We start from the raw sequence: 20,861 nt of genomic DNA, 5'->3' as shown, positions 1-20,861 counted from the left end.
CCTCACATCTCCATCTTCCGGTTCCTTCCAGGGATCAATGATGGAGGATCTCCCTGTGGCATCGGCTCAGACGTGGACGTGGGTGTGCAACAGCAGTGTGTGTGTTAACATCATCTGTGCAAATGGAGGAAATGATTTTGGATTCTGGGGATGTTTCCATTTACTGCTGGTGTTACGAGGCACCTAAAAGACATACTTGAAAGGGGGAAAACTGCATGATTAGCACTAATGCATAAGAGCACTTCATAATGACTCCAAAGACATACTGTACTGTGTGCATTGTATTATTCATAAGGCTCAAAATAAGGAAAAGGTTTAGTCAAAGATTTTTTTAAATGTTTTGAAAGAAGTTTCTTATGCTTATCAAGGCTGAATATTTTTAATCAAATACAGTAAAAATGGTAATACTGTGAAATATTAGGCTACCATTTTAAATAACCGCTTTCTATTTTAATATACATGTTCAAATATAATTTATTCCTGACGCAAAGCTAAATTTTCAGCAGCCATAAGTAGCATTACTTTATGACATTTCAGAAATCATTGTAAAACGTTGATTTGGTGCTCAAGAAACATGTGATCAATGTTGAAAACAGTTGTGCTGCTTTTTTAAAATTCTTTAGTGAATAGAAAGTTCAGAAGAACAGCAGTTATTTGAAATATAAATATTTCGTAACATTATAAATGTCTTTACGACAGATACACAGACAAGAAAAATATCAGAGACCTCCGGTTATGTAAAGAAAACTTCATTTATTACTTTCATTGCATGACATAAATACTTAGTAGACTTTGAAAAGTTCTTTACATCTTATTAGACTGAACCTGCCATTACAAAATAAGAACAAGCTTTGAATAAATAGAGCAAATTCTCTCATTGTGATTCTCTTTATACAGAAAAAAGTAATTTTGTACATATATAATTTCATTATTTTTGTTCTCTGTAAAATAAAACATCTGTATAATTTTAAAGACTCATATCTTATTTTCTATACAAAAAACAACAAAGCAAAAAACAAAACAAAAAAAAACATAGAATGAGAATCAGAAGAGGGCACAAATCAGAAACTGAGCTTATCACATGACAGGCTGGAAGTCGAGTCTGCAGACGGGAAGTATTCAACCTTTGGCTGATTCACAATCTCATTTCAAATCATAAAAAACATTAGCTGTAAAAATCAATCCTTCAGTATCATGCCGATATACAATCAAGACATTCCTGAGGAAAAGTCATGATATCAAAACAGGAAGCAACGAGAAAAATGACAATTGTTCCACTCAAATGTCAACTTGATCGTACCACTCAAAGATGGAAATCTGTATTCAAGACTATATCGTATTTACCCAGAAGTGATCCTAAAGCTATTTCTGGCTTAGTGTGCAACTGCAAATTGATTCCAGTGTCAGGTAAAGCGGTCTATGCCAATACTGACGCAACTAGGGAAGCTTCTTTCTGCCAATGAATAAAAAATAAAAAAGGTAATTGCGACTTTTTATATCTCACAATTCTGACTTTATAAACACAATTGCGAGTTATAAAGTATGAGTTGCGAGATAACATCGCAACTGCCAGACAGTCCAAATCTGCGAAAAAAAAAAAGAGAGTCGCAATTATCTTTTAAATTGTTTTATTCCATGGCGGAAACAAGCTTCCATAGCAATCTATTCAGCGGACTATAAGAGAGTAATATATGGAAGCTTGTTTCAGCCACTGAATTTTTATCTCTGACTTTTTTTTGCTAAGAATCACATAAGAATACAAATTTGCAATTGTGAGTTATAAAGTCTCAATTGCGAGATAAAAAGTCGCAATTATCTTTTAAATGGTTTATTCCGTGGTGGAAACAAGCTTCCATAGCAATATAAAGGCCAAACAATCAAGAGGTACTTTTAAATCTTATAATACCAACCAACTCCACTAGTGGTAAATCTGGAGATAATCAAATGACCTTACTGTTAAGAAAAAGAGGAATCGCAAAGTCTGGACAAAATATACCCTGCCATTCCAAATGATCAGAAGGGAAACGTAAATGCCATTTATCAATATAAACCTTTGAATATGTATATATCTTGGAACACAAGATTTTAGTTTTGCAGAATTACAGTACGTTTTAAAGCTGTATGTCTGTAGACATTGTTGTGAACATCCAGTAAATGCGGTAACGGGATGTGAGGACAGGTTTGAATACGGGAATAATTAGCTTTAACACTCGGTCAAAGGTAATGAGGCAGAAAGAGGTAAAGTATTAACCATCAACCAGCAGAATCAATCTGCCTCAAGTGTGATGTAGCTTACAATATTGCTAGAACTGGTCATACTCAACTCAATAAATGCAGGCAAACATATCAGACCTTTACCTTACTAGACACCTTCTGTGTGTATGTGGCTGCTTGGGACTTACAATAGCAACTTTGGCAAAAAGGAATGTGTTCTGAACCGATTCATGTGGCAAAATAAATATATGACATGATCAGTTATGTAATTCATATTAGTGTCAATCATATTAATTAGTGTTAGAAAAGTATCTACTGAGCATGTTTAACACTTGTCTAATTAACATCTGAAATCAGGTGTATTGTTTAAGATAACCGTTACTATAAAATGACTTGAGATCATTACACAAAATTAAAACAAACATGTCATTGTAGCCGACTTCAAATGCTCCTCTATTTGCCATACAAAGTGCATAATATGTTAGCCGGTAGTGTTTGTCATATTACGCAATAACATGTTTAGGTCAAAACTGTTTTGCAGCACAATATCGACATGCTCAATATCAGCTCGACTGCAACAACTGGTGCAGTTTCACACGGCTCCTGCGTAAACTCATAGAAATTACAGATATTGCCTGTTTATAAGAAAATAACCCTCAGTTTGATATTCTCGGAGGGAGATAAAGTTATAAAAGCAGATGTTTTGCAGTTAATATTGAGGCAAAGATTGAGGTTTCAAAAGCAGTGAGGCAAACTAAAGCTTTTTTTTCCTGATCATATTGAGATCTTAAACCAACGCAGCATCTTGATAACAAAAGCTAAAGTATTTCTTTCATTGCTGAATGTAAAAAGGAGGTCAGATTTCCAGGTCATATTTCACCCCAATTTCAATTGGAATTTTTTTTTTTTACTATTTTGCATAAAGAAAAAATAAGCATATTTTAGGCTGATTAAAAATGTTTAGATTTTTCTAAATTAAAATCAGAATAAATTTAATTCAGCACAATTATTGTGAATGCGTCACAATTTTAAATAATGTATTCATATTTATTTTACAACTCACAATAATGGGAATTGGCAGGGGGTGCTAAATTATCCTAATATTAATGCAGAAATATTTATGTCAATATTACTTATCCGCTTCATTTTAAAATTGACATTAGTTACATTTTATGATTTTCATTTTGCAGTAAAATATAACCCAGACGTCATATTCTTGACAGGTTTCACGAGATTTAAATATGATTAACTTTCTACAATTGCAAACAAAAAGTAGTGGTTGGTCACATATATATATATACATATGTTCATAAAAAAAATGTGCAAAGACAAAGAAAGGCATTTGCATCTGTGTAAAGACAGTCATGGTTGACTGATTCGGTAGCGTAGGCATATTGTAACGGGATGGGACCGTGTGAGAGGGGTCAACAGGGATGAGGTAGGGGGTGTAAAGTGTTCTTTTGTACCAGAGGGAAAAGCACAAGGCTCCTAAACTGCTGTAAAAAGGCAATAACTTTACAGTTTCAAAAAAAAAAAAAAAAAAAAAAAAAAAATCCAAATGTTGCACATTCATTTGCATGGGGAATATGAGAGAATCTTCTCTTTTAAAAGATGCATTAAATCCATCTGAAACTTTCAAGCATATATACACATCTTTTTTCTTTTTTTTTGGCCATTCAACTAAATCCCCAAATATCACTTCTGTTTTACAGAAAGCAGCATTATTTTCAAAACAAAAAAGGGGGGGGAAAACATCTGTGCTATATTGTTCCACAAAAGGTGTCACTGATGGTGCAGTTAGTGTTAGTATTATTGTCTTCATAAGTCACAGTTTGTTATTCTCATATTTATAATGTGCTCACAGTTTACATTCATTCTAGAAACTGAGCCCATAGAAACTCTGGTCGCTAATAAAGCCACAATTACTGCCAGACAAAATCCTTGTATGTGTTGTTCGGGTGCACTTCTGTTTCACAGAATAGCCTGTTTGTTCCATGCTTGATTAAAGCAAATTTGTAATTAAGCTCATTATTCAAAAGCAAAGCCCTAAATAAATACTTTGGCTCCCATAGCAATGGGGTACTTCCTTTATGTGCTTGAGTCCTTCGCAACCGTCCATTTGAGTCCTTCTCGCTTTGTTCCCTGGTCAAGGCTTTTTCTTTCGCTTTGAAGTGATTGCATTTAGTGTTCATATATTTACAATTAAATTTTTTTTTTGGATGATGATGTGCATGTCTGTTCTTGCTGAAGTATCAAACCTCAGGAAAACTTCTAGTAGTGTGCTTATGTCTCTCTGTGTGTGTGTGTGTGTGTGTGTGTGTGTGTACGGTGTGGTCAGATACCAGTCCTGTCGCTGTAGAAAGGAGTTACGTGGAACATGTAGCAGTGAGTGCAAACTCTCACTGGCTTCATCTGACCGTATCTAGGCAACGGGGCTGAGTGTGAAGAGCAGCGGGAACAGAAGATCTGCAATAAATATAAATCATCTTATTAGAGTTTGAATCAGGTGAAATTATTGTTACAAACAATGTTCTTTCAGCTGAAAACTATAGAGAGCAAGAGTGAGTGCGTGTTTAAATTCACAATCTTACATAGAAAAACATTACATAGATAAAGCAAAGGTTGATCTGCATATGTAGAGTTTTTTTTTTTTTTCATTATTTCTCTCTGCATGTAATTTAACAAATCTAGTGACTTGTTCAGTGTGGGCATGTCTTGTGAGTGTTTAAGTTTTGAGATTAAAACTTTCAGGGATCCTTAACATTTCAATTTCCTAATTCCATAGTTTTCCAGACCATATTTATGGTTCATACAGCATTACTTGGTATATAGCACAATCATCTGTAAATATTTTTTATTGGTTTTCTCACAGTGATAACATGCGCTTACATGATGAGAAGAAACAAAGCAGTTACATATAATGTATGTATAAACAGGGCTTGAAATGAAAACCCGCAAATGCAGGTTGATTTCAGCAGTGGCGTGTAATGCAGTCACTCTTACTAACCACCTTTGCGGGTTGATATACACACACATTTTTGTCAAAAGTATAATATAAATATACATTTTCAAAACAAATCGAAACGATACTGAAATATCTGAAACTCTTCCAATACTCCTTTCCCGCAGAATAGATACAGGATATCAGCTGCTCTTTCTCGCACTCTCATCTCTCCTAAAGCGAGTTACACACAAACCCGCCTCCCCTCACTCACTAAATTATTCTTATTTTGAGTAAGTATTTTTCAATTTATTTTCTACATAGAGAGTAACAAAAAAAATAACAAAAACGGTAACAAAATTTTAAACGATAAAGCAAATAATCCGGCTCCAAGATGAATCACAACATTAATTTGAGAAAAAAAAAAAAAATTTTTTTAGAAATTAGTACTACAGATTTTTACATTTATTTATGTTTGCTTATTTTGCCAATTTATACATTTAGATTACCTTTGGTAAAATGTAATGCTCACTTTAAAAAAAAAGTATTTATATTAAGTAGTTTGAGAGACAATTTGAAAGTTTATAAGTTCAAAATTGGTCTCTCTATGAAGGCAAAGGGTTTGAAGATTGGACTGCTGTACCTTTCCACAGCTCCTGCAGTGATGTTTTCTTCTGATGACTGTAAATGGCGCTTCACAGGCAATGCAGGAATTGCAGGCCTCATCTGGCACCCATTCAGGAGGGTCTGATGTTGAAAGAAGAACAGAGAAAGGGTTGCTAATTAAAAGGTACTAATTACTAAAAAATGAAAATGATATTACCATCTCAATGATACTACAATAACAGTCTCAACTTCAATATCAGGCCCGGGTCACTTGGTATTAAGATGCGTTTTAGTCGATCGGATCACAAGTGGACGGTGCTAAATACAGGTGTAAACGGGGTCTAAGCTAATCTAAGCTTGTTCAATATCAACCACTTCTAGAGGCAGTCGAAAAACACATTCAACTTCGAACAACCCTCCCCTTGAAGAAATCAGGACAGAAGTGGTCGAAAGTGGACAAAAAAAGACACCAAGTGTAAACAGGTATGTGCCTCCCTCATCTACTTGCGATCTAATCAACCAAAACGCATCTTAAGGCCAGGTGTAACCAGGGCCTCAGAGCCTGATTTCGATGAGGCTCTTGTTTAAAATCCCACAAATCTCTAGAATGTCATTGTGTGGTACAACGTAAGGATTTGTCCTCACAGAAATTACTGGAATAGTCAAACATGTTAACCTGAAGTCCACATACTTTGAACAAATAGCATATCTTAAAACCTTCTGATAAAAAGCTTTGTATATGGAGCAAGCCTATGATGGTTTAAAATGTTGTCTAGATGGCAGCTCACTGGGGCTGAATCACAGATATGCCAACTTCCCTACAAAATCAAGTAGGCCAAAAAAGTATGTGAAAAGAGTAGCATGTCCAAATTCACAGCTTCATAAAACAGTAGGCAGAAAGCAGATGACCTAGTACTTTCGGCGAGAATCTGAAATGTGCATAGTGCATACAAAAGATTCTTTACTATCCCATAAAGGACACGGGAGAGGATTTGTAAATGGTGGGTGAGTGACACAACTCTCGTATTAGGTCACATGACAGTGTCAACATGGTGAATGTAGTATGTCCACATTGCATTGAAACTTCACATATTCATATCAACAGAACATACTTTAACAGTCACAAAGTACTTCAGTAGTTCAAAAGAAGTACCGATTTCAGATGAATCCAAGGTTTTGAATCGTGAACAGCAAAATAAATATCTCTTCATATTGTGAGCATATAGGTGTTGTACTGAACTAACCTTCAAACTGTCCCTCTCGGGCTTTGGCAGCGAGCTCTGATGAAGAGATCGTCTCTTGACAGAGAGCACAATCTTCCAGAACTGCACTGACCAGACACGGACCTGAGGTGCATATCAAACAGCATATTAAACTAATGATCTCAGGCATCGAATGATGAAAACATGCTGTTATAGTTTCCAATATCCTTCAGAAGCGTGCCTCACTTACCTTTCTTGGGATTCTCATTGTCCCCTTGGTCAGCTTTTGTAGCCATGACCTCAAATAAAGTCTTTAAGATGCTTCGCAGGTCACTTGCATAATTTGTTTGCAACTGATCGGCCACACCTTCAGATATTTGAAAACAAGGCATCAAATATTCTTTACCATTCAAACATGGCTTTACCAGTTCACATCACAAAAGCTTCACAGGCTACAAATCCATGTCAATGCAATGTTATTAGGTAACCCACCTGATATGCAGACAAAAAGACGATGGATGAGGTCACTACTGCTATGGAAACGTGAGCGAATTTTGTTGTGAGCAGCAAGTTTAGCAGCTTGCAAAGCCACTTGAATCTCCTGGTGATCCAGATCCTCAGACATGTCCGAGCTGGTTGTCAGGCTACTGACAGGGCTGAAAGAAGAATATTGGATTTAAAATTAATAATCATCATCATAATAAAATATAATTTATAATAGTGATTTAAAATAAAATAAGTCAATGAAGTATGACTAATGGGTCGAGATTGTTGGCCTTCCTCAAGGGAGAAATTCACATAATCAAGTTAATCCAGAAAGTGTGACCCTATGGCTGAGGGAACACTGTGGGTTTTGTGTAATACCTTGCTGGAATCACAGAGCAAGTTTTAGGACTTAATTTTCACATAGGCATTAACATAAAAAAAACATTTTTTAAAGATAGAAAAAAAAAGTAAACATTTTCACTGCAAAAGTGGTGCTTGTCAGGTGTTCTGTGATTGCTAGGGTGGTAGCCAGGGCATTGCTATATGCAATAAGATATGATTCTGAGAGGTTGTTCAAAGCATTGTCATGTCATTACAAAGGGTGGTTGGGTGGCTGACAAAAATAGTCAAAAGAACACACTGCTAGAGTCCCCAATGTCTCCGAAGCAACTTACACTGCATTCATTACATTTAATCAGTTCTAGCATTTCCTGAGAAATGAACCCAGGATCTTGGCATTGCTAACATCATACTCTGTGCCTGAGGTAAATGGCAGTGATATGAGCTATTAAAACATTACTGTGTTCGAACATCTCAGCCAGCACCATTGACTTAACCATTGGCTTTTGGGAGGGAGTATCATTGACGAAAGGGGTGAGTGTTTTAAAAACCTGTTTGACAAAACCAAAATGACACTTATTTTCCTTAGCTAGTACCACTACAAAAACTAAACATAAACTACTGAGTGCTTCAGGAATGAGTCCTAAAACCCAGAATTAAGTTGGCATTTTTGCACTTCCGTTCCATCATCCCAAGTCAGAGATGCTCACAAGTCTCTGAGCTAGAGTCCAAGTCAAGTCTCAAGTCTCTGAGCTAGAGTCCAAGTCAAGTCTCAAGTCTCTGAGCTAGAGTCCAAGTCAAGTCTCAAGTCTTTGAGCTAGAGTCCAAGTCAAGTCTCAAGTCTCTTGTGGTTATAAGTGTTGCATCACGTACAGCAACCCATCCAGGTTGCTTAGAACACTGCATAACTTTATATAAGGAATTCGAAGCATGTAATATGTTAGGTTACACTTTATTTCGATAGTCCACTTTAGACATTCTACTATGTACATTTTCAACTACATGTCAACTAACTCTCATTAGAGTATTAGTAGACTGTCAGGTTATGATGTGGGTTTGGGTTTGGAGAACAAGTTGACTTGTAGTTGCCAAGTTACTTATAGTCAGTAGAATATCTGTTGGGGAACCAACAAAATAATATATTATAATACATAATTAGCAGATATTAAGCCTACTAATACTCTAATGAGAGTTAGTTGACATACAGCTGCAAAGTTACTTATAGTTAGTCGAATGTATAAAGTGGACTATCAAAATAAAGTGGTACCATATGTTATTATGACTCCTTTATCTATTAGCATACAGTATCAGCTTTGATTTTAGTATATAATCAGTGTAAACAGGCTATTGCAACATGACAAAAACACCAAGAATGCTTTACTTTTAGTTAATTTCTTTATTTTGCCTTGTAGCTTGAACATACCAAGACATAAGACCAAATATAGAAAATGATATAACTCACAACACTAAAATTGGCACACTCCTATTTAGTGCAAAACATCAGTGTAGCTAAATGCAAATAAACTATTGTGTCCAAATGAAATTAACACTACAGTGCACTTGCAAAACATTCAAATGCTCAAAATCTTTAGTGTATATGTGAAGCAACTGACCAACTTATGGCATGTAACTTGTTAAGAACAAAATGTTTAGAAATAAAAAAATCCAAAGGGTGAGATCAGACTGGTTAACCTTCTCTTCTCTTAACACACTCACTAGGTATGGGCCACAAAACATTTCTGGCTTCTTCTGGCTGCACTGCCTATGCAACTAATCATAGCTTAACGTTATACTGTAAGTCAACACATCCCAGACTCTCAAACCAGTGTAACGTTATAACTAAATGAAACTGTAACGTTACATAAACAACAATAATCCTGTAACCTGTTTGTAGACAACGGGCAGCCAGCGGCACGTAAATGATTAACGTTACGTTAATCGACCACCACAAGTTTGGCAATTAAACAATCGCTCATTCATATTTCATAAGGAAGACAATCGGAGTTAACCTCCCGTAACGTTAGGTAGCTAAAGCAATAAGCAAGCTAACGGTAGATGGTCAATGCTGAGCTAAACATGTTTACTCACCTATCAGGGTGCGTTTTCAGACGCCTGATAAAATTAGATGTAGTTGAGCCAGAATCTTTTATCGTGATACTGCATCATTTGCATTGAGCGCTTCTTTTGAGCGCGTCTTGTTTGAAGTTTTTGAACCTAAAGCTAACGATGAATGGCACAGCAGCGGCCGGTGCAGTCGAACTTTTTGTTTGTTATCCTCTCATGGTCGCGCGCGCGCTGCCAGCAATAGGACGTAGTACGTGGTTACGTAGGCAGGTTATAGGTAACGGAGGGAGGGGGATAACAGCGAGCTCATCAGACGTTTCCTAAAAATAAACATTGTTCACGAGTCCCGCAGCTCGAGTCCGAGTCGAGTCTGAAGTCTTTCGAGGACGAGTCTCAAGTCGAGTCTGAAGTCACTGTGTGTGGGACTTAAGTCGCACTCGAGTCCGAGTCTCAAACTCGAGTCCCCATCTCTGTCCCAAGTCAATTGTTTTTTTAAAATGGGTTTTTGGTTAAATGCTAGTGTTGAAACAAGCCTCCTTCCCAACAAAACACAAGCCCAAGATAGATTATACAAATCATTGTTATACATTTAAAAATTAAGTCTTGAAAAAGGTAGTTGCTCACAAGTGGCTATAGAGATTGTCGTGGACATTAAACGTTATCACACCAAACAGGAAAATTCATCTAACTAGTCCGCTTTTACAGCCTTGTGCTCTTTGAACATGAACTTCCATGAACTTCCCAACATGTAGATTTTAAATAAAAGAGTGTGTTTTTTTCTTTTTGAGTTGTTAGAAGCTTAGTGGTGGTGAAGTTGAAGTCTTGCAACCTAACTTTCGCTTTTTACTTCTAGTGATTTTATTTAAGCTTCAGAAATTAAGATTCACGAACCCTGTGTTCAGATGTGAAGATTATTGCTAACTTCCGGGTTGGCCTATGAAAATTCATCATCCCTGCAGCACTCTATAGCAACAGTGCTGACATATTCCACCATTGCCCATCAGATAGAAGTTTACCTGGGTGTGTATGAACTTGACAAACTGCATGTAGTGACAGAAACACCGTCAATCTCACTGCTGGGGACAGAACTGAGGGGGGACTCCAGAGAACTGCTGCGGGCCATTTTGAAAAACATGTGGGGGAGGGGGGGGGGGGGGGGGGGGGGGGGCAACAGATGAAAATGAAATATGAGAACTGAAAAGAATGGCAACCTTCATAATGTAATCAACTCATTAACAAAACAAGGTAACAAACAAAACATTTTCAAAATAGGCAAATCAAGAAAACCTTAATGCATGCTCGACACAAATAAACAAACCTAGAAATCTTTCTGTTATCTTCTTTGGACTGTTTTCCAAAACCTTCCAATTTCCCTTTTACTGTAGTGTTAGTCTGTGTCCGGCATCCTGTGTCCTGATGGGTGCAACTAGGTCCTCCCTCCCCTTGTCCCGAGCCTCTATCCTGAGCAAGAAGAACCTCTGAGATGCATTTCTCACAGCAGGAATAGTGGGTACAGTCCTGACTGCCCTCCTCATCTCTCGCTTGGTTCTGCAAGGAACAGTGCGGTACAGAAGGGGTGAGGTGGCCCTGTGAAGGGGGCAGGGTGAGCGGCAAATGTCCATTTCCCTTCCCTGGGCTGGCAGCAGCTACTGCCGATTTGATGACAGAGCTTGTGATAGTGAGCTTGTGCTTATCAAATCCCAGTGCCATGCCCCGGCCAGCAGGATCCATGGCATCCTCGTGGTTGTCGACGCATCCGCCAGCACAGCACACACAGGAATTAAGCAGGCACTGAGTGGCAACTAAAGCCCCACCCTCACCGGGTTCAGAAGCATCGGCTGAATGAGGCAAGACAACGGCCAAGTCGGTCAAGCTTGGGGAATGAGGGTTAAAAATAACAGTGGCGGAAAGCTTCATTCCACCGGTACGATTGGCGATTTCCTCCGCAGTCTGTACACTTTCTTCCCCCTGTAACCCTTCCCAGCCATTCACCATGGGCGACCTGTCGGAGTTCCCCAAGGACTCATCCGATTGGCTCAGTTTGCGCTGACATTCCAGATTGGTGGTGTTGCTTGATTGGCAGATTGTCAACCAACCATTACATGATGAGTCGGTCAATGGGGTGGGTCTACTGTGGTCAGGGGATCTGAGGCATATGGTAGGAAGGGGAAGTTGTCCGCGACACAGTTCGCTAGTTATACCAGACTCCAGGTCGTCCATAAAGAAAACTCTATCGTCATCATGGTAGGAACCCGGGACTCTCCGCGGAGATGCCTGCTGGCTGGAGGTGGCACTGGAACCGTCGAGGCTACTTCCTCTATAGGGTCGAGGCTGGCGGGCTGGGGACTGACTCTGACTTGGAGGGGAAAGAAGCGTAGACATTTCGTCCCCCACTTGATGCACCATCATATTAAGTTGCTCTATCTCTTCTTCATCATACTGCATGGAGCAAGCCAAGTCTACATCTGTGGCCTCCTCTTCCTCACTCTCACTTGAGGTCTCGGGAATCCCCATCTTCTCCTCATCCTCCTTCCATACAGAATCTTCTTCCTGGGCTACACAAAGTGTGAGATCCACCACCTCCTTAACTCTGTCGTCCTTTTCCAGTGTCTCTAGATGGCTGTCAGGACCGGTAGAAGCGGCCGGGTCATTGGTCGATGGCATGCTGGAACCTGCAGGGAAATCTCCATCCTGCGAGATGCAAAGGCTACGCTCCAGCGTCATGAGCTCTTCTTCTGTTAGAGTCTGCAGCAGATCCCTGATGTGAAGAACAATTATATGATTCAGAAACCAGCCATGTTCTTCAGTTGCTACATAAAAAGTTAATATGGTTTAAATTTTTAAATCTCAGTGCTGCTGTAATTCAGTAATTAAAAAGTTATGAATGTTTTCCACATGAGTAAGCATATTCAAAGCTATTCCAGGGCTTGACAGTGCAAGTGTTTCACTCACTTTTGCGACCAAAAATAGATGTGGATGTGTGCGAATTCTAAAATGCATTTAGATGTGTGTAAATAAAAAAGGTCCTTAAAGCAAAAAAATAATCAGTTTCATGAAATGTAAGATCATAAAAAGCTTAAAATATCTAAAACCGTATAATAAAACATCTTAACGATCACCTTAAAGGAGTAGTTCACTTTTGAAAAAACTTTTGCTGATAATTTACTCACCCCCATGTCATCCAAGATGCCTATGTCTTTCTTTCCTCAGTCGAAAAGAAATTAAGTTTTTTGATGAAAACCTTCCAGGATTTTTCTCCATATAATGGACTTAAATGGGAACCATACGGTCCAAGGTCCAAAATACAGTTAATAACAGTTTCAGATGCAGCTTAAAATGTCTTTAAACGACACCAGACGATGAATAAGGGTCTTATCATGCGAAACGATCACTCATTTAAAAAATAAATAACAACGTTTAAGTTTTATAAGCTCACATGCTCGCCTTTCTCTGTTCTGTGTAACTCTCCTGTTCGAACTCGTTCATCAAAATGAACTAATCTTTTTTCGAGTCATTTGATTCATTTAACGACCGAAATGAACAAATTGACTCGGAAAAAGATTTGTTCATTTTGATGAACGAGTTCGAACAGGAGAGTTACACAGAACAGAGAAAGGCGAGCATGTGAGCTTAAAAAAAACTTAAACGTTGTTATTTATTTTTTAAATGAGCGATCGTTTCGCATGATAAGACCCTTATTCATCGTCTTGTGTCGTTTAAAGACATTTTAAGCTGCATCTGAAACTGTTATTAACTGTATTTTGGACCTTGGACCGTATGGTTCCCATTTAAGTCCATTATATGGAGAAAAATCCTGGAATGTTTTCATCAAAAACCGTAATTTCTTTTCGACTGAGGAAAGAAAGACATAGGCATCTTGGATGACATGGGGGTGAGTAAATTATCAGCAAAAGTTTTTTCAAAAGTGAACTACTCCTTTAAGAAGTCTTAAATTTAGGAAAGAAAAAAATCATTACATTAGATACGGCCTAATGTGATTAAACTGCAAAAAGATGTGATTTCATTACACAAATGTAAGCGCTGCACGTTCAAAGTCAAAACGTGGCGCTTCTTTCTTGCTCGTTCAACAAGCTTGTGGGTTCAGAGCAGTTTGCAATCAATAAATACCACACATTTATTCCAAACAATTGCTTATGATCTACTGCTGATGAATTATGACAGTGTTTACTTTATGATGCTTATAATGTAATATGCGTTGTAGATTGTTGTAAGAGTGCAAATTTTATCTCCATCTTTTTGAATAAGCAGGCGGCAATAGTAAAGCACCTAAATTTCATTATAGTTATAAGGACACATTTAATTCTCACAGAAATTATTTCTATTGTATTCATGTTATGGCTGACAACCAATACAAACGCAGATATTTTAAATCTATAGTAGACTCTTGCATGTTTAAATTGGAAAACGATATACATCATATGTGAGTGGTGCAACAAAATAAAATGCAACCCATTATAAGCAGTGATACTGTCTAGACTGGATGTGGCATGGCTTGGCTCAAAGAGACACCGACAGTTATTAACGCATTTCAATTTCTGACATACTCCACGCACTTACGCTACTTCAGACAACAGTTCAAATGGAGCGTTTGGTGTTAACAGCCTCAAGATGTTGCGGTGTGGTGTAGACAGAGTACAAATATCAACTAATCAAATAAAAATAAACTAACAAAAATAAAATCTAACTGAAGAAAAATGCCAAACAAAAAAGCAATCCAGCAAAACCAGTGCAGGCACCGTTGAATGCAAATGTATAAAGCCTTACCATAAAAGCATTGAAAAACCTGAAAAACAAGCTATATCTGCATCAGATGACCAAATGAGAGGCGTCTGTGACTAACTATTGTGAACACAAACTGTACCTTATTTTTCTCAGCAAAGTACGGAAGGGCCGGAAGAGTTCAGACATGTCCTCTGGTTTGCGGTCGAGGTTAAGAGGCCCTTCAGAGTAGATAACAAGGCCACTAATAAGAGATAACACATGATACCATTACCAGGTGAGTAAACGTATATATGAAAGAGGATGACCCATACAGTGTGAGGAAAATTAATACTTGAAGAGGGATTTGGTGGTTGACATGAAGAAAACAGATAATAACAATGACATATCACTTACCAGACAATGGCAAGTCTAGGAATTGTAAACATAAGAGCTGGTTCGTAGTCGTCAATCATGTCTTGTGTAAGATAATCAAGCTTCAGGGCCCTTGAGATCGGAAAACATTAATATTGTATACATGAATATAATTACTATTAATAATAATATACACACTTAATTAATGTGTCACTTTAAAATGATATTACCGGTAATCACGATTCATCTCCTTTCTTTTAAACTGATAACGCAATGCATCATGATGAGTATAATATTGCGAGGTAGTTCCAAGACCTGAATATTCACCTCTCAACGGTCTCACAGAAGAGCACAATCACCTCCTGCTGGATGTAATACTCTTTAGGGGACTTCACCGGCACCATGGCTGACACGTAGCTACAACAGGACACAGACAGATCCATTGATAAGACTACATTACTTTCACGTTTTGTAATAATACTTTTAGTTGTCTGCTGAAGTGACATGTTTGCAAAGCTAACCTGCTTGTGTATGATAACATTAGTACCAATAAAGATAGCTTGTAATGATTTATAAACCGTCCAAAAGCATAAATGCAGTCTAGTCATCCTCATAAATATATCATCATAAGTGGATGCAAAAATCAAAACAGCTGTACATATTTTAATGTACCTGAGCTCAAACTCAGCGAAGAGGCCGTCAAACTGACGTAACGCTTCCTTCATGCGGTCTGTGTAGTTGTTGAGATCTCGTAGCGCTTGGTCTCGGGTGATGTTGCGCACTTCCTCCAGGCTACGGGTGAGGTCTTTAGCCAGAGGTCTCATGGCCATGCTCTCGATTTCACGATTCATGATGATCGATCCCGCTGCCAGGCACTAGAGAGAGGAGTGATAATATAGTCTCTGCTTCTAATGGATTACACCGCCTTGATTCATGGCCACCAGTGACAGCAATGATACACTGATGTTCTGAAGTTCTTTATATTCATGTTCTTTTGAAAGTTAACAAGAAAGATCTCTAGGGAAGATCTCGTTCTGAAGGAAAGCAGTTAGTGTGCACTACCTCTGCCCCAAACCACAGCTGGCCGGCAAGGTTGTCATGGCGGATCTCTTCTGGGAACTTCACACAGAAGTCTCTGTTGGCTCGGTCTTCAGGTATGCATTCATCCATAATTTGATTTATGATGTTTAACACATTGTCCTACACATTTATTGAGAAGATACACAACATGCAGGGTTAGAACATTCACTTACAGGGTTTAAGGGAGATTATAATTTCAATGTTTCCACTCTTCCAAGACGATTTCACTCATTGGATTACCGGATAAGGATTTTTAAGAAAATCATCAGAGACTGCACTCACAAACTGAGAATAACTAATATATATATATTCACTATAAACATTCCCATGATTTGTTTTCAATTTCCATACTTTACCAGGAAATAATGATTTTAAAATTCCCTGATAATCCTGGATTTTCTATGACTGGGGAAATCCTGCAAACTGTTTCATGGTATTTTGTGTATTTATTGGAAAATTAATTCCACTATCCACCACAATTCAAAAGTTTGGGGTCAGTAAGATTTTATTAAAATTTTAAATCATAAAAAACTAAAGGAATGAATAATTTTTCTTCAGCAAGGATGCATTAAATTGATTAAAAGTGACAGTGAAGACTTCCATTTCCTATTCATCAAAGAATCCTGAAATAAATGTCACAGTTTCCACAAAAATATTAAGCAACACAACCGTTTTTAATATTGATATTGATAAGAAATGTTCAAATCAGCATATTAGAATGATTTCTGAAGGATCATGTAACACTGAAGACTGAAGTAATGATAATGAAAATTCAGCTTTTCAACATTTTAAAATATAATAAAATTGAACATTTTTAATTGTAATAATTTTTCATAATATTACTGTTTTTTTACTGTATTTTTTTATCAAATCAATACAGCCTTGGTGAGCATAAGATACCCATTTCAAACACATTCTTAGCTTCCCTGCAACTTGTCATTGCAAGAAAAGTGAGGAAAAAGACTGGATGGAAATCAAACACTTGATAAAACTGTCCAAACAAGACTAAGCTCTGTACTGTGAGGCCATTAAGTGATTAACCTGGCAGGAGCGGAACTGGTTGACCAGCAGGGTACACCTCTGAGGGTCCTTTCTGCCGTCCAGACTGTCCAGCTCAGTGGCCACCTGGTTCAGCTCTTCATCTGCATAGTAGAACTGGGCCAGCAGCTGCGGATCTGACCTCTGTATGAAAAAAGAAAGCAAATGTAAACAGATGGTCTGAATGATCTAATCAAGTACCAGATGATCAAACAAACTGGTGCTAAAGTAAGCAAGAATCAGAGTCCTGCAGTATGGTGCGTTTCTGGCACTGTGTGTAAAAACATTCGCTTTTTTAAAGACGCATATCTTGCATATATTCCCACACACCAGAAGAGCATGTAATGTAACGATAGATGTCAGCACTGGATTAAAGAGCACTGATGAGGATTCAGACCTTTGGACCCCTTCTGCTCCACTGGGCACTCAACAGAAAACATTCTCTTGCATCATAGACTGGACAGTGAATAGATACCAAGGTGTATTTCAAAGATCTTGGTGTCTCACAAAGAATTAGAAAAAAAAAGTTATGGAATATATATATATATATACACACACACACACACACACACACTCCTATCAAAAACAGAATATGACGACAATATGCTGTTGTTTTTCTTATCAAAAGAGCCATTTTCATGGAATATATATATATATTTTAGTGCTGTCAAATAATTGCTTAAATGCATTTATACATATATATTAATTAATATTTAGCATTATTTAACCATAAAATAAAACTCTTGAGATTTAAAAACTCTTTTACAAGAGGGTCCTGGCCAAGTCAGGCAGCGCACTTAATGAAAAAAAAAAATTAAACATTTAAAAATAAAACATATAATTAATTTAGTGTTGCTAGTCAAGAGTTGATATGATGTTCTGGTCCTTAAATATAGCTCGGGTCTCTATTTCAATGCTGCTTGTCTTTGCTTTTAGTATTATAATATTTTGTATTGTAAAAGCCCACAATTCTCCAAGCTGCATACTTTATCATTCATAACCATATCGCAAACTGTGCGGGATGATTTATACACCCAAGTTTTGTTCAATTCCTTAACCTTAAACAGAAAGATTAATAATAGCAAAGTTTGCCTTAGCAAGCAGAACTAACCTGTAAAATGTAGCCTACCTAAAGTTGAGTGTTATCTGAAAGTTGTGATTTGGAGTGTTTCCCAATTGGCTTTATGCCACAGCTTCACTACTTCCTGAACTTCAGCCAGCCCTTTGTTTCCTGTCTGTCATTATTGGACAAACTGATTAATCCAGGTGTGCCTGGCCTCAGTAACAATAATCAGGCACACCTGGATTAATCAGTTTGTCCAATAATGACAGACAGGAAACAAAGGGCTGGCTGAAGTTCAGGAAGTAGTGAAGGTGTGCATAAAGCCTATTGGGACATCTATGTTTCCTGGACTGTGGCTGTTTGTAATCTGCACATGAATTTGCATGGGAAGTGGCACGTGGCTGGAACATGAACCAGAGCTGAGTATAAGCTGATTTGAACCGGTCAGCCGCCCTATGATGCCCACGCAGGTGCAATCAAACCACTAGAGACTCCCAAATCACCATAGAATAACTAAGCGTTGCATAGGGAACTAAAAGATGTGGAAGGCCTATACAAATATATAAGGAATCAATATAGTTTAACTTTGTGTGACAATTTTGGTTGTGCATTTCAACAGACTTCAAAGTGATGTAAATGTCTGTACAATACCGTTATAAAATTACAGCAACACTAAAAAAAAAAGGGATACTAACAGTGACATACTTTTCTAAGCATCATCCAAACATCTCAAATACTTGAAGAACAATCTTTTCTATTTTACTGATTCTGTACACTTACAATCAGAGCGTCTTATACCGTAGTTCACTCCCAATGACGACAACAGGCATGTTTGTGAAGAATGAAGAATCCAAGTGAGTCAGAGGCAGAACTGCACCCATGGGCCAATGCTTCTTTGACAATGAGTGTTTGTACATCTCAAGGGGTAACCCAGGTTTAATTCCAACAAAACACTTTCCTGCTCTAACATCCTGTTGTAAGATTATTAAGATTTTTAAGACACACGTTCCCAAAAATTTATTAGACTAAAAAGTGACCCTAATCTCTCATAGAAACTGGTTAAAAACTGGTACTACACAACAAAACTGTTGCAAACCGCAATATTGCATTAGTTGCCAAGGTATGGATTGCAAGAGTGAAATGTGGTTTTTGATGTGTAAAATACAAATTGGTGACAGCAACAAAGTTTGGGGCCACACAAAGGGCCATTAAACCTCAGCAAAGCCAATGACCTATAGACTTATAGACCTTATGCTCCAGAGAAGAGAGCATGCAGCAATCTTTAAATGTTGACTTTGAACTTCTGTTTTTGCGGTAGCTCTGTATAATTCTACAGCGTCTCTGTCAAAGAGTTATTAGCTAGTGAAGTGGATTTACTTACTGTAGAGTTAATGAAAGTTAGCATGAGCATTGAAATGTTTGAAGCGGATGTCAGTAGACCAGGAAGATTTTAAGATGAGCCGTTCATTTGTAAATCCGTACGATCTTAGTAACTTCATGTTGTGGAAATACAAATCGGAAGATCACACAGCTGTAAGCAGCCAATGTACAGAAATATATCTCATCCAAACTAATCGTATTGATATATGTTTTCAGGGTTATTGCTGTCAGCTAAAAAACATTTACACTAATTGAAAAAAGTTTAAATAAAATCAAAATATGAGATGAAATGCACATTAAAATGAGAAATGTTGCAGAAATATATCTCATCCAATCTAATCGTATTAATATATGTTTTCAACTACAAAATATTTACATTAATTAAAATAAAGTTTGAATAAAATACAAAGTTTAGATGAAAAACAAACTAAAATGAGAAATGTTGCTTTGTCAACTAGCTAACTGAAAGAAGTCTAAGCACTAAAATTACTAACGGAAAATTAATAAATACTAAATATTATATTTTAAAGCAAATGCTAATAAAACAGCTGAGAACATGATGACTTTGTCCCTTCATTATGAATGGACAAAGTCATCTGAATGAATAATAAAGGGTTGTGATTCAAAACAACCAGAAAATCATACCTAGAAATATTGGCATATGATACCCCAAAAAAGCTGTCTTGGTAGGCAGCTCACATCATGTGATGCTAATAAGATATTTATGTAGACAGCTTGCATTATACGACGCCCCAAAATGCTGTCTAGGTAGGATGCCCACATCATATGATGCCCCAAATACTGCCGAAGTACGTTACACTCGCTAGGTTTTAAAACACATTCACTTAATAATAAAGCTATTTGATGAGTATTTATTAATTGAACTGATGGCAAGCTTACCTTTGGCTTATACAGCCACTTTCGGAACCGATTCATCATTGGTCACCTCGCCAGTTTAGCGACAGCTCCGTACCAAACCCGAACCGGACCTTTAAACCCGAACACAAACACACAGCTAGCGAGCTAAGCTAGCGCCTGCTCTTCAACAATGCCGTGCTGACAGTGTTAAGTAGAAGCCAAAAAACAGACACGGACAGTGTGAATCCACTATTAATTAATCGCGGGCACGGACTCTGCCCTTATTTCCAGCAGTCGAGCGGTTGTCTTTGTCCCCAAACACACAGGCTGCTCATGACTAAGCTTTTGAGCTCGAGCTCAGTCTGACTACGGAAGTTGCGCTCGCGCTGCTTGACCGATTACACTCGGGTCGGGTTGCCAAACAATCCGCTTTTTTATTCCTAAATGATTTAGTACAGTTGTTTTATCGCTCTTCCGTTTAGTTTACATAAATCAG

General features: G+C 37.6%; 1 protein-coding gene across 2 annotated transcripts; it reads right to left on the bottom strand.

Annotated features, from left to right (window-relative positions):
- Nucleotides 1-3,747: 3,747 nt before the first annotated feature.
- Nucleotides 3,748-20,754, bottom strand: zfyve28 (zinc finger, FYVE domain containing 28). Of its 2 annotated transcripts, XM_056255043.1 has the most exons (14): nucleotides 20,408-20,754; nucleotides 17,068-17,208; nucleotides 16,009-16,146; nucleotides 15,619-15,821; nucleotides 15,274-15,363; nucleotides 14,989-15,078; nucleotides 14,735-14,836; nucleotides 11,171-12,610; nucleotides 10,869-10,961; nucleotides 7,456-7,619; nucleotides 7,214-7,330; nucleotides 7,006-7,107; nucleotides 5,799-5,902; nucleotides 3,748-4,680 (listed from the first exon to the last, which is right to left on the bottom strand). In XM_056255043.1, exons 1-14 carry the CDS (start codon nucleotides 20,444-20,446, stop codon nucleotides 4,549-4,551), a joined length of 2,955 nt encoding a protein of 984 aa, XP_056111018.1. In that variant the 5' UTR covers nucleotides 20,447-20,754; the 3' UTR covers nucleotides 3,748-4,548. The 2 variants fall into 2 exon arrangements, with proteins under 2 accessions (XP_056111018.1, XP_056111019.1); XM_056255044.1 differs by lacking the exon at nucleotides 10,869-10,961.
- Between the last annotated feature and the right edge of the window lie 107 nt (nucleotides 20,755-20,861).

Source organism: Rhinichthys klamathensis, unplaced genomic scaffold, assembly GCF_029890125.1.
Source record: "Rhinichthys klamathensis goyatoka isolate OS25496 unplaced genomic scaffold, OSU_Roscu_1.1 h1tg000117l_1, whole genome shotgun sequence".
Taxonomy (NCBI): Eukaryota; Metazoa; Chordata; class Actinopteri; order Cypriniformes; family Leuciscidae; genus Rhinichthys; species Rhinichthys klamathensis.
The sequence above is the reverse complement of the archived record's forward strand: the minus strand, read 5'-3'. Positions and strand labels throughout refer to the sequence as shown.